The sequence below is a fragment of the Lonchura striata genome, chromosome 16, assembly GCF_046129695.1.
Source record: "Lonchura striata isolate bLonStr1 chromosome 16, bLonStr1.mat, whole genome shotgun sequence".
Taxonomy (NCBI): Eukaryota; Metazoa; Chordata; class Aves; order Passeriformes; family Estrildidae; genus Lonchura; species Lonchura striata.
The window spans coordinates 14,196,520-14,209,670 of record NC_134618.1 but is presented as its reverse complement, the minus strand read 5'-3'; the positions used below and the strand labels follow the sequence as shown (position 1 = coordinate 14,209,670).

General features: G+C 40.2%; 1 protein-coding gene across 1 annotated transcript in view; it reads right to left on the bottom strand.

The window, feature by feature from the left end:
- SDK1 (sidekick cell adhesion molecule 1) overlaps positions 1 to 13,151 on the bottom strand; it is a 376,424-nt gene that overhangs the window by 99,235 nt on the left and 264,038 nt on the right. Inside the window, exons 17-18 of the mRNA XM_021549399.3 lie at positions 9,893 to 10,074; positions 2,396 to 2,511 (exon numbers count right to left, since the gene is read on the bottom strand). Coding sequence (XP_021405074.1) covers positions 2,396 to 2,511; positions 9,893 to 10,074 — 298 coding nt within the window. The remainder of the gene's footprint in view (positions 1 to 2,395; positions 2,512 to 9,892; positions 10,075 to 13,151) is intronic.

Below are 13,151 nucleotides of genomic sequence, written 5' to 3'. Positions count from 1 at the left end.
GAAACGGTTGTAAAGATGATTACTGCAATTTTCAACACCTGAGTCCCAAAAGTTAGACTCCTGAAGACATTTTCATGCATTTAAAATAGGGTGCTTCTCTGAGGAGCTCAGTCTTCCAGGTTTCATTCATCTCAGTGGATGTTCTGGGCGATCAATATCTCTGAGAGTGCAATACCTCATGTGTAGGTACCTAAATGAGGACTTAAAAAATTCATTTTTGGCAAACGACTTTGAAATTCTGAAACAATTTTTGAAATTGCCTTAAAGGCTTAGGGGTCTAAAACTTGAAAGTGTTTATGAAATTTTTATTTTGTCCAAAAATCGTTATCATGTGGCTTGCAGGAGAATGTTAGAATTCCAAGTCTGACTCAGTATCTGTGTAAATCATGCTACTTGTATTGATTTCAGGCTCATAAACATGAATAGATACCTGAAATTAATAAGCCATATTTGACACATTTAGCCAATGTCTAGAGTCTCTGATAACCAGAAAGCACAGTTAGGAGACTATAAAGAGTAATTTTGTTAGGAATATTTCATATTTGAGAAAGTGCACTTTACAACTTATTGAAATGCAAATAAATTTCAAAGAAAAGATAAAAATGTATAATGGCTGAAGAGGACAGTAAGTTTTATTTTCTTTTCTAAATCACCTCTGTGCATTTCAACTGGCGTTTATAACTTTGGAAGACTGAACTCTTGAGTGGATGTTTGTGAGGAAACATGTGCAGAAAATGCAGGTGAACATTTTTGTCAGTTAAAAGAAAAAATGAGTTTAATCTTTAAGAAAGGCAAAGGCCTGGTTTTGACTACTAGAAATTTATAAATCATACACAAAGTTACTCTGTAAAAACCAGTGACAGAAATGATCTCACACAGTTTTTGTACTGTAATTCCCAACCCCTGGGAGAAACAGGATGGTAAAACTATGGCAATTTACTGCAATCAAAGAAATACAAATTTTTATAATTTCAGAAGTTTTCATTGGCCACTGACAGATTCAAATGACAAAATTACTTCTTTTACAGCATTGCTGAAGAAACGGAAACAAAAATTAAAGGTAGCTATGCAATGAGATGAAGGATCTTTAGACTGAAACTCTGAATATAACAGAGGATGAAAATCTGAAATAAGACTTTTGCAAATGTGGGCTCACTGTGCTTGGACTTGCACCAGAAAATTACAGTGCAATGCAGTTCACTGAGCCCCAGAAGTGCTTTTATTCTCCAGAGTCAGAACAGAAGCCAAGTGCTATTTCTGTGCTGGAGTTTCAGGGTATTGTGCTGCAGCCCTGTCAGTCACTGAGCCTTGAGAGCTGATTCTGTCCCTGCCAGAAGCAGACACACACATCTCCATGTGTTTATTTACTTCTTCAGCAGTGAGATTCTCAGACCACTGCTGCTCCTCTTGAGAAATACATTGGGTTGGGCAGAAATACCAAAATTCCCATGCATATCTCTTAGTTTGTCACTCTGAGACTAGAGAAGGATCAAGTCTTCTGAAACATCTCAAATCCATGTACAATCCCTTAATTCACAGTCTTTTGAACTACAACAACCTCCTCAAATCACTCCATGTCCCTTCACCCAGCACTCAAATCAAGCTTGCTTCTCCCTGCTCATAGACCACACCTGTCTTCCCTTTTCTTGCTCTGATTTCCTGCAAGATTTCTCATTGTTCTCTCTATGGAGGTTTTTAAACCCTTCATTTATTATGCCCTGACTGCTGAATCACTGATGGAGGTTCTACTGAGAACAAACCACCCTACCCAGCTCCTCAGCAAACACTCCACTGGTCAGAGGCTCTGTTAAGCACTCTCTGCTCTGTGTGCTCTAACAGATATTGCCTGATTAATAAATTCTACATTCTTAAATCTCTCAGATCAGCACAGTGGGAAAGTCAAGGCAATTATTTAGTGTTCCCAATGAAATGAGCGGTGATTTTGCATTAGCATAAACAGGGACCTCAAGGTTGGTTTTCAGAGCCACAATGACATGTCTCCTGAGGTGACTTTCCAAACTGACATGGAATTGCTTTCTGGCTTTGGAAACTCGCCAGGAAAATGACAAAGCTATAAGGACTTCTAGGCTATGGCACATTCCCTTTTCAGAACTTACATAAACTGCAAATATTAGAATCATAGAATGGTTTTGGGTGGAAGAGACCTTGAAGATCATCCAGTTCCAACCTGTGCCACGGGCAGGGGCACCTTCCACTATCCCAGGCTGCTCCAAGCCCTGCTAGGAGCAACATCTGCTCACTTCTCTCTTTATTTTACCTGTGTAAGATACTTCTGAATGCACAGAGTTGCTTCAGAGATTTGGAGATCATAAGGCTGACATTCTGGCTTACACCAGAACTGTTCATGCAGACATTATTTGGAGTGTGTACTCACCTTGTAGCCTTGGTTAATGCCATTGATGAACTGCTGGGGTGGAGGGTTCCACAGGAACTGGATGGTTGTGGAATTCACCGCTTCAACCTGCACGTTCTGAGGTGGAGCTGTGGGCACTGCTCCCAGGAGCAGAGAGGGAACAAAAAAAAACAGAGAGAAGAGAGAATGAGGGGAAAAAGAGAAAAATGAACACAGAACCGCCTGAGTGCCACTTGCAAGTCACAGAGTAATAACAACCTTGAGAGAGGGATGCATTTCCTGTGAAACAGCAGCGATTTGGAAAGCTGGGTAATTGGGTTAATTTCTCATCCTGTACTGGAGATTCCTTCAAGGGGGGGAGAAGCTTATTATCTGCAGCTTATTATCCTGCAGAGGAGTTTCTCAGAAAGACTTGAGGCAGGAGCCACGTAAGGACAGGTGAGCACAGCTCTTTCAGTCATCCATGAGTGCACAGAGAATGAAGAGTTTCTGAGAGAAATTTCTTGAGTCCTTTAATGCTGCTCAATTCCCCAGATCAGACAAGAATACATGGAGTTTGCACAATTAAGGTTTTAATTGTGAATTATAATCTGGCAAGAGCATCTGTTTATTATTTACTACTGCTCAAAGAATTAGGACCAGTCATATCACATGCAGTAAAGATTTTTCTTGGGAATTGGGAGTTGTTCTTATTTTATCTTGATATGATATGCATTCATCTATATTGAATTGATTATATATATCCTGAGCCAATACATCCTCTAATCTACTAAAAGTTGCATAAACATTTTATGCCAAGGATTTAATTAGACAGATGTTTTCTCAATACAAAAGCAAGCATGGAACATAAAGGCATGCTGCCTTCAAACAACCAAAACCAGCCCTTAAATATTTCCCCATTTAATAAAATGTCTAATTCCAAGCAATTTCTTCAATTTACTGCTTTAAGATGTCATTTCTATAGTTCTCAGATGAAAGAATATTAATAGACAGGCCTATTTTTCTGAAATTATCAAGCTTATAGTAATGTTAAGAAGAAAACTGCTATTTGAGTACAAAGAAATGGACTAAGACACTTTAAATCCCATAAAATAAGCTTAATAATGCTTCAAAAATATCACTATTGACAGGCATGTGCATTTGTATTCTATGAAAGAGGAGCTATCCACAAGTGGTTTTGAAGCCTGGAAGCCTTTGTTCCTTCTGCTTCCAAGGAAATGTTTCTACCAAAGCCCAATGATCTGTGCTTCTAAGGAGAATCCACGATTACCACTGAGAAATGGTGGTTTCCTCCACACTTTTCTTAAACAGGGCAGAAACTTTTAAAATTCCAAAGTACTTTGTGGAAGACAAGTCTTTGTGTGGAGAAGAAATGAAGAAAAGAAGTTCAAAAATGCAAAACTGCGTCGTTTCCCACCAAAAGTTATTATTTGTTTGGAAGAGACATAAAGGGGCATTATTCTTAAGTAGTGTTGACACTACAGTAAGACAGGACAGTGCACACCTATCAGAGATGTGCACAGCCCAGAAATATCAACACAGAAAAAAGGAGAAATCCTCAAGGATGTCAGGTTTGAAATGACAAGAACATCCACTCCCTTGCCCTCTGTTATTAAAATTCCCTGAAGATTCTGCCATGGCTCCACAACTTTGCTCTGCACACTTTTTTAAACCTCAGTAGCTGCGTATTAGTCAGAACCTTCTTGCCCTAATTTAAAACTTGATGCGACAATTTATGAACTATGCATAATTATTGAGTTCTGAAAGCAGAGTTTATCTGATAGTACTCTAAATTTTCATTAGAATCTGTGCTCTACTTCCTGCCATGTATCATAATTCCCTGTGTGCTTTTGGAAGGTTATACTATTATCTGAATGACCTGTAGACATCATAAAGTTTTTCTAGCTAAGAGATTCACCAAATCATCCTGAGATATGGTCATAAATACTAAAGTCACTCTACATTCATAATGAGTTGCTTTGGCTACAGTCCCCCACTAAATGCATTTTTTCTTATTCATGTTCTTGATGAAACAAGATATAATTAATGGTTAACACGCATAAAAATTTTTAGAAGTCAAAATTCTTACTTTCCTGTATATTTGCATGTTTAGCTATTGCAACTGCCAGAGATTTGTTTTTGCAGAAGAAAATTGTGTTACAGGTCTTGATGTTAGTTTGTTGTCAGAATTTCACGAGGATAGATGAATCTCCTCCTGCCAGGAAGGTTAAACCAGCTGAGTGAGCACCACCAAGCCCCAAGTTTTCATTTGTGGTCCTCACAGTACACAAAAAAGCTCAGGAAAACACTTGAGGATAGGTTTACTACAGTTTTAGGAATGTGGATAACCAAATGCATTAGTTACCTTTTTAAAAAAGGGAAATATTTTTTGTTCATTAGGAGACAAATTTCTGAAACAAGAATATATGGTGTTAGCAGAGAAAATACCTGCTGTAATAAGGAAAGGGGAAAAAATTATGAACAGAAAACATAAAACCATCAGAATGCTGGAAATCATGATTTATATCACATTTCCTCCTTGGATATCTTTATTGAAAAATCAACATCTACATCTCAATTAATGCATTTAAAAGATGGAAAAAACATGGTCCATCTGATATGCATAAGCTTAATTATACTGCAGAAGGCATAATGTAATACATTTTTTATATTTTTAATCAGTAAAATATTGGCATTATAATCTCAAATTTACTTCAAAGTGCCAGTATAATATTCTCCTTTTATGTCCTGATATTAAAAACTTCCTTAGGTATCTGAGCAGTTCTGCATTTTAAAAAGAAAAGAAGTTTGAGGGAAGCTAAATCAGAATTGACCTTCTGGTCACTTCAAAACTCAGATACTTTTCCAACATCATGGAGAGTAACTTCCTGAAGCTGTGACTGTCTGCACAAAGGATTTTCTAATTTAGTGGTAGATTCCAGTCCTCTTCTTACAAATTTCTTGTCAATCTGTACAGAAGCTGCCAATGTCAAACAGGTGTTTTAAGAGTAATCCCCAAGTATTTACATTCCCAGCTTTTAAAGCTGCACTTCATCATGTCTGCAAGTATTCCAAAGCCATCTCACACTGGAGATCCATCTGGGAGTCATCTCAGAGCTGCAGATCAAATTGGTCAGACACAACCAACTGTTAGTTTCCTCCTGATAAAGTTCATGTGGTTGGAAATCTGCGGAGAGCTCAGCCCCCGGGACTGTGGGTTAATGTAGAGCATTCCAAGTAGAAAAGGTCACGGAAGCACTCTAGATAAAAACCATTAAAAGGGTTTCACTGACAAGATAATTGAGAGGAGACAAGGCACGGAGGTTAAGCATGTGTACATGGAATTATTCTGTCTCTGGCCATGTGCAAACAGCATGGAAATCCCGTGGAGTTTCTGGCTGCCAGACTCCTGCTCCTAAATATAGATCTTAAACACAGGCTTGCAAAAAAGGCTCCTGTGGAGCTCCTGACCTTCGAGGTGGCAGCTTGCCTGTCTCAGGCAGGCTTAGGGAACTGCAGGTTTTTCTCTAGGTGAGGATTTGGTTGTTCCTTCAAATGAGGTGCTGAGCTGCACATCCCATGGGAGAGGTGGAGATGTGGAGCTGTAATTCCTCCTGGAAGCCTCTTCCCCCTCTGTTCCCTGCTGGTGTTCTGGGCTGTGCTCTGAACAGCAATGGGTGCCTAGGAGAAGTGGTCTCTGTAACCCTACACATCTGAAAATATGAATTCTGAAATTCAGCAGTGTGAGATTCAGCTTCTTGAGGCTGGGAACTGCCTCCTTCCTTTTCCTGCATGTCTCTCACACAGACAGGATTTTATTTCTTTATTAAGAGCTGGGAGCCAGGAACCTTTCTGAGACAACTGCTAATTTCATCACCTTGTGAAATTATTTGAAAATTAAATAAAAGCAATAGATGGCAAATTACATCTAGCAAGATAAAATCCCCCCAGCCACTACAACCCTAACCTGCTTCTGCAGAGGAGCAGTGGGGCCCAAAACAGCCACGGTGCCCCAAGGCTGTGGGGAGGGTCCCCAAAGGAAGTGAAAGAGACTCCTTAAGGTGTTTTTGCCAAGAAAATACCTTTTCACTGAGATAAAGTCAATGGCTGCAGAGGACACTTCGCAGTCAGGGATTCCTTTTTCAAGATTATTTCCTACATAAAGCAGGAAACTTTCAGTGAACTGGGTTTCCTCTGGCTCCTCTACCTCAGCCATACACATTTCTCTGATTAATCTCATAGTGCCTGAGGAAGAAGCTGCTTTGGACCTGGCTGAACAGACTCCTCTTGCTTTTATCCTTTCCACACCATCAAGACTCACTAGTCTGGTAACTTTTATTCACTTTTGCTCAGACCTTCTTGGCCTGGCAAGATGTCCATGCACAACAAAGAAGGGAAAACTAAACAACATTCAAATACATGCTGAGATCTCTGAACTTTTGGATATAAGACTGGCTTTTGAGATATATATCAAAAGAAAAAAGCACTAAAAGCAGAAACAGAAGTGGTTAATGTCAATGCAGAGGCTAATCGAAGAAATATTTGCACTTGTAAACTTTGCCCTGCCTAAATCTAAGGCATGGTGGGAGTTTTTCAAAGAGAGAGAAATTCAGAGATATTCACAGTGGTGAGATGAAAGGGACAGACCCAAAGTAAGGGGTGGAAGTTGCTGCTTTATCAAATCAACCCGCAGAAAAAGGCAAACATGTCCAACAGTACAGAGCAGAGACAATATTGTCACCACAGAAAGATGTTTATACCTTCACAAAGCTTTTCTTACATGAAAAGGTATTGGGAAACTTCAGGTTTTCCTAGGGCAACAAGAAGTCCTGCAGGACAATGCTTAAATAAGTAAAATTGCCCTATGCAGAGGGCTGGCACAAATCCCTCTGAAAAGTAACATCAAAGCAAGGAACAGCTGGAGAAACTCTGATGAAGAAAGACCTATATATACAGAGCATCAAAGGATTAGGCTGAATATCACTCTGCAAAGACTTTCAAGATTTTAGAGGCAGTCAACCTGTCTGACCCTCGTGCTGGGATGTTCAGTGCTCTGCCAGTAAGTCTTCCTGACATTTTATCTCACTGACATTATGCACTGGCTTCCCCCAAGTTCAGATCCCTCAGCATCTCTTCAGCTTGGCTGTGTTCTGGAAGTTGGTGATTTTTGAGGAGCTTGGAGCAGCTGATTAGTTTTCAGCTGCTAAAGCAATGCCAGAGGACTAATAAGGGATTAATAGACTAGCTCCTGGTATAAATCCACAGCTTATATGGCCAGTCAATACCCCCTATGACAAAGGTGCCAATATGCTGATGTGCTCCTGCCAATGGGCTGATCTGCTCCCGGGGTTCATTTCCTCCCAGGCTCTGCCTGCACAGCACACTTGATGAGTTCGAGGTATTTTTCATCTGCAGACAGGTTCTTGCCAGCACAGCTCACATCATTTAATGCACGTCAGAGCAGAGGCAGTGGTGGTGTGGTAGCAGGAGAGGGGGATGGATGGGAGTGTGTCTCTTTGACATTTATCTCTGCTCATATTAAAATCAGAATATGATTTACAAGGCAGTTTTACACATGGCTTTTTCTTACTCCTGCTAGTTTGGTTTAGGAAAACATTCTGGAGCAAGAAACTAGATTTCCCCGTCTTTTCTCAACTGCAATAAACATAAAGGAGCAGAGATTTGGATAGTAGACATTACAACATGATATTAATCCAGTTTCAAATTGTAGTTATGCCAACCAGTCTCCCTTTTCAGCTCTAAATGTCAAAAGGCTTCAAACTTTTTTTAAAACAGGACATACACCTTTGGTGAACCCAGCAAGGTTCATCAAGAAGTGGCAGCATCAATGAGGTAGTTATTAACAGCTATTAGCAAATGCCAATATGAAATAAATCAGAAATATCCAGCTTTTTTTCTGTCTACCCAGCACTGAGGAATTACATGAAGCCAAAGAGGCCATTGCAGGTTGGCCTGCAGTCTAAACACTCTTGCTGATTAACGTGAATGCAGGACTGACTACACCTAATTTATAACAGAGGATTTATGCCCTTATAAATGACAACAGACAGCCAATCAATAAAGGATGATAATAACTGCACATAATATCAAGGGAAATTAGAGTCAATTACAGGGTTTAAGAAAAAGGAGTGTGAAGTCCAAACCTGGGCCTTAATAGATGGAAGGTTAAGGTACTATGATAGCTTAAAATGTGCAAATAAACAAGGTAATGAATTACAAGCATCATCACAAAAAGGATTCAAATTCTGTGGGCAAACCAATTCTCTGCAGAGCTTAGGTGTTTAGTGGGATAGAAAACATTAATCCTGGCTGAAGGAGAAGACTTCAAGAAAAACATTTCAAGGTCTGCTATAAATACTTCTAGAATGAGGTTGAGTGTGCCTAGGCTCCTCTGAACTATGAGACTTTACATGCCCTAAGACAAAATATAGATAGTTCTTTCCCTAGTTGTTGTGGTTAATTAGTGTTGCAGATGAATAATTTGTTCTTTAAGATCTCCCTACACCTCAAACTGTATCTAATCATGCTATAACCTACTCCTAGCAACAATTAACAAACATCTTCTTCACTGATTTAGAATTAACTGATGCACTGTAAATCTGCAAGTTTTTAAAACAGTATAATTGCTTTATGACCAGCCCATGTACTGTCCAGTGCTCAGCATCCAGCACAACCCTGCAATTATGGGAATATATGGAAGCCTTAAGGACCTGGCACTTAATTATCCTACAGATTTTTATACCAATCTAGAGGTGTAAACATGCCTTACACTGGTTGTAAAAAGTAATTACATATCCTTTTGTTGGTATAATTTATACTCTTCTTAAAGCACTTAGAAAAGTGTGGAGGAGCTGTAGCATAAAAATCAGGGCTTTAAAGATCATTTTATCTTCCCCTTTGGAAGTATCTGCACCATTCCTGAAATGCTTCAGAACCCTTTCTCCACAGGTTGTATTTCTCTCCCTATGCTTTCCTTGCAATTTATTCCATATTTCTAAAACAAGGTTTTCTGTGATTATCAGAACTAATGCGGCTGGTTCACTCTATCTCCTACATTGCATATGCAGCATCTTGCTTGCCTTGGCCATGATAAAACCAATTCCCTGCCATATTTTTTCTAACTCTCCTGGCAGGGTAACCTCAGCCCCTGCCTGTCACAGGTCCCATAAATCCATTCCCCAGGACCCCAGCTCTCATCAGCATTTCTATTTATTACTTCTGCTGCAGCTGACTCTGACCTGCGAGCGTGCCAACACGTCATCTCGAGGGTCAACAAAACAGATAATTTTTTTCCTTCACTCCCAGCTCTTTCTGCAACAGAGATAGAGCAAAGACTTGGCTCTGACCAGGCACTTGAAATTTGCAGGTGCTTCCTGCTCCAAGCTGTCTATCAAGTTTGACTGAAGTGACCATTGATTTCCCGGGTTCTAAGGTGGGCAGCACATCCCCTGGGGAAGCCGTGGGCCGATCAAGGAGATCCTGCTGGGATTTGCTCACCTCCCTGCAGTGTGTACTCTGTCACAGGCCTGCTGAAGGCTCCCAGCCCAGCTCCGTTGTAAGATGCCACCTGGATTTCATACTGGGTCCAAATGATCAGGTCTTTCACCAAGCAATAGTTGATTTCTGCACTGGTGATGTTTTTATACTGGTACTCTCCTGGGAGGCCGGCCAGGCGATACCTGCCATATGGGGAGAAGAATTAGCTGGTTAATTAGATGGTACCAATTAGAGAAAAAATATCCTGGCTGACAAAATAGCTTCCTTTGTGAAGAGGCAACATGCAAAGTTTTACAGCAGAATTTTACCAAGAATAATGAAAAATAATCAGGAGGAACATAGCAACTCCTGATAAGACCATATCGTGTTTGACTGCTATAGTATTTATAATCTGATCTCACTGAGATTACAGGCTCAGGTCTAAACAAAACGGGTATTTTATCCTGTTTTATGGTTGCAGAAAAATTACAGCTTTTTAAATGTGGCTTGTCTAGTAAAAGCTGTGATTTAGTATAAAAAATAGCCCAGATGTGATTTTTATCAGAGTGCTGTTGTAAATCAGCCTGAGAAATTGTTTTTTCCCTTCACTTCTGAAATCTGAAAAGGAAGAGCTCAGAGGGCTCTGACCTCCTAGAATCTCAGCCACTGGCACTCCTGGCTTCCACCAGAATTTACTTCACAGAATAATTAAAATAAGGATTGAATACAGACTGAAGGGTTGGATAAGCACTGGAGTTCCAGGAGCAGGGCTGTGTCAAACACAGGTGGGTGATAAATATCCTGAAATTCGTTCTGCTGATATATGAGCAGCTGAAATACCAAATATATTTTCTCACGTAAAAACTGTATTCCAGAAAACAGAGCCCCTTTGATGTGTCTCTTCAGGCCAACAAACTACATTGAAGAACTAGACTATAGAAAACAAACAAACCTTGCAAATCTGTGAATGTGAATAATACTGTTTGTTTTCCTTTCTTTAGGAAAGCGGTACAGTGGATGCTCACAATATGCTAATTTACAAAAAAATAAAAAAAACAGAGGCCAAATAAGGGACACAAGGCTTTACTGTTCCATGAAGAAGACAAATAAGGAAACATTTGTATTTTTATTCACCACACAACTTTTATACACTTACCCATCCTTTGCTTCACTGCAATCACCAAAAGTTTATTGACACAGAACAATTTCATTGACATCTTACAGAGACATTTTAAATTCATCTAAGTAAAATCAGTGAAACGTTTATGACTAGACAACTTCACGTGTTTCAGCCAGAGATTTTTGTTCTAAAGTCTTCCTATAAAGATCAGTTCTTAATCACTGACATCTTTATTTTCTGCTGCTTGCCTGACCATCCTTTAGCACACTTAATATTTGTAATGTTACACTGGTGTGATTCCATTTACGAAATATAAATGGAAATAAAGAAATACCAGCCCTCTGCTGAGTTTATTGAATGTTTTGCTCCCCCTTTCTCTCTCTCTCTCCTGTGCAGAGCTTGTGCTCCCTGGCAAGTCAGTTCTTAGTCCCCTGCCCAGCAGACAAGGTGTAAGTGCTCCTGTGATTTAATCTGTTATGCTGTTAGCATGGCAGAGCCCTAAATGCAATATTGGCAGTGAGAAAAAGGGCAGAGGAAGGAGGCCAGTTCAGAAATGTCATGTCTTCATGATTTTTCTCACCATGGACTTTGATGGATACTCCACATGACTTGTGCAGTGCACCTTCACTTTTAAAGTTCAGGTGTTCCATCAATTTAGCATCTTGCATGTCTTGAGTTTTGGGTCTCTGGAGTGGCTGGTGCTTTTCATTCTGCTATACCCTAATTCTGCAGAAATCAGTGCAGGACACTGTTCTTCAGTGGATATTGCTGTGACCATACAATTCAACTGGGAAGAACAGCCTGTTTTATTACCTGGGATACTTGTGCTTTTATGTGATAATCTTAAAATCTTGTTGAATAAATGGTTTCTCTGCTCTGATGTCAAGACAAAGCAGGAAGACACCAAAAACGTTCACAGATAGAGCATAATGAATATGAGCACTATTAAAATGGAAAGAGATGTTCCACCAAGGTCAGGGATCAATTATTCAGATAAATACTGTAGAAAGTACCAAAGTTAAACATTATTGGAAATGCTATATGGAGAAAATAGCACAGATTGCCAGAAGTAGGAGCTTATGGGATTGTTTTTTTAAAGGACTTAATGCTGAGACTAGGAAAGACTCCCTGGCAATAACTGAGGAACTAATCTTAACACTGAGCAGACCAATTTGAAGGGAAGAACTGCATAAAGAATGTTTGCACCCTTGGCAGATGGGAACCCACGACTCAAGACAAGGGTCAATCTGCAGGCAGAAGTTAAAGGACCTTTCCTCACTGATGGATGACAAAATGTTGCAAACTGAGCCCAGCCCTGAAACCTTGTACCAACAAGGTTTTGTTGTTTTTCACTTGCACAAGGGGCTCACCTCTGCTGCGGGGCTCTGTGCAGGGGAAAGGGAGACGAACACACTCAACTCTGCCTGCAGACAGAGGGAACTTCCCAGGGCTGTTCTGGGAGCTCACCAACACTCTTAGCATGACAAAAGCCTTTCCATCCATGCCAGTGGAAGTAGGAGCAAAGCTTGAACAGGATGTTTGCATTTAAACGGCAGCATTTAGTTATCTTTTATGGTTCTGGAGGACACTGTATTAAAAATGTCTGCAGCCTGCCTACAGGAGGCTGTAACCATCACTTGGAAATACATCATGGGATGGGAGTTTCCCACAAAAAATGCCTCCCTCACTACAGGTGTGGCTCTAGCTGGCTGCTAGCACTGCAGGGTGTGGAGGATGCCGAATGAGCAGTAATCTGTAGGGGATTTGGGTAGGAGTGAATACTGAGTCCTAAAAACTCACCTAAGGAAAATGCTCTGCAAAGTCTCTCAAGTGACAACAACCTTTCCAAGACAATGAATCCTGGGTAAGCAGCCAGACTGGATGGGTGCAGGATTCCCAGTTACCTGCCTGAATGTGTTTCTCATTAATAAATACAGAGAGGGCTGAAAGAATCTTACTCAACTGGCTGATTTTCAAAACCAAACCAAGGTCTGCCATGAAGCATCTGACCTGTCATTCCCTCTCGCCATTTTGTTTGGCACAAACCTGAAGTTTATTGATTCTTTTGCTGCTCCTGCATAGGCAGGAGCCCTGTTGTGTCTTTGATAAATATAATTAACCTTTTGAGCAGGGAGCTGAGCTTGTAATAAGCAAATATAC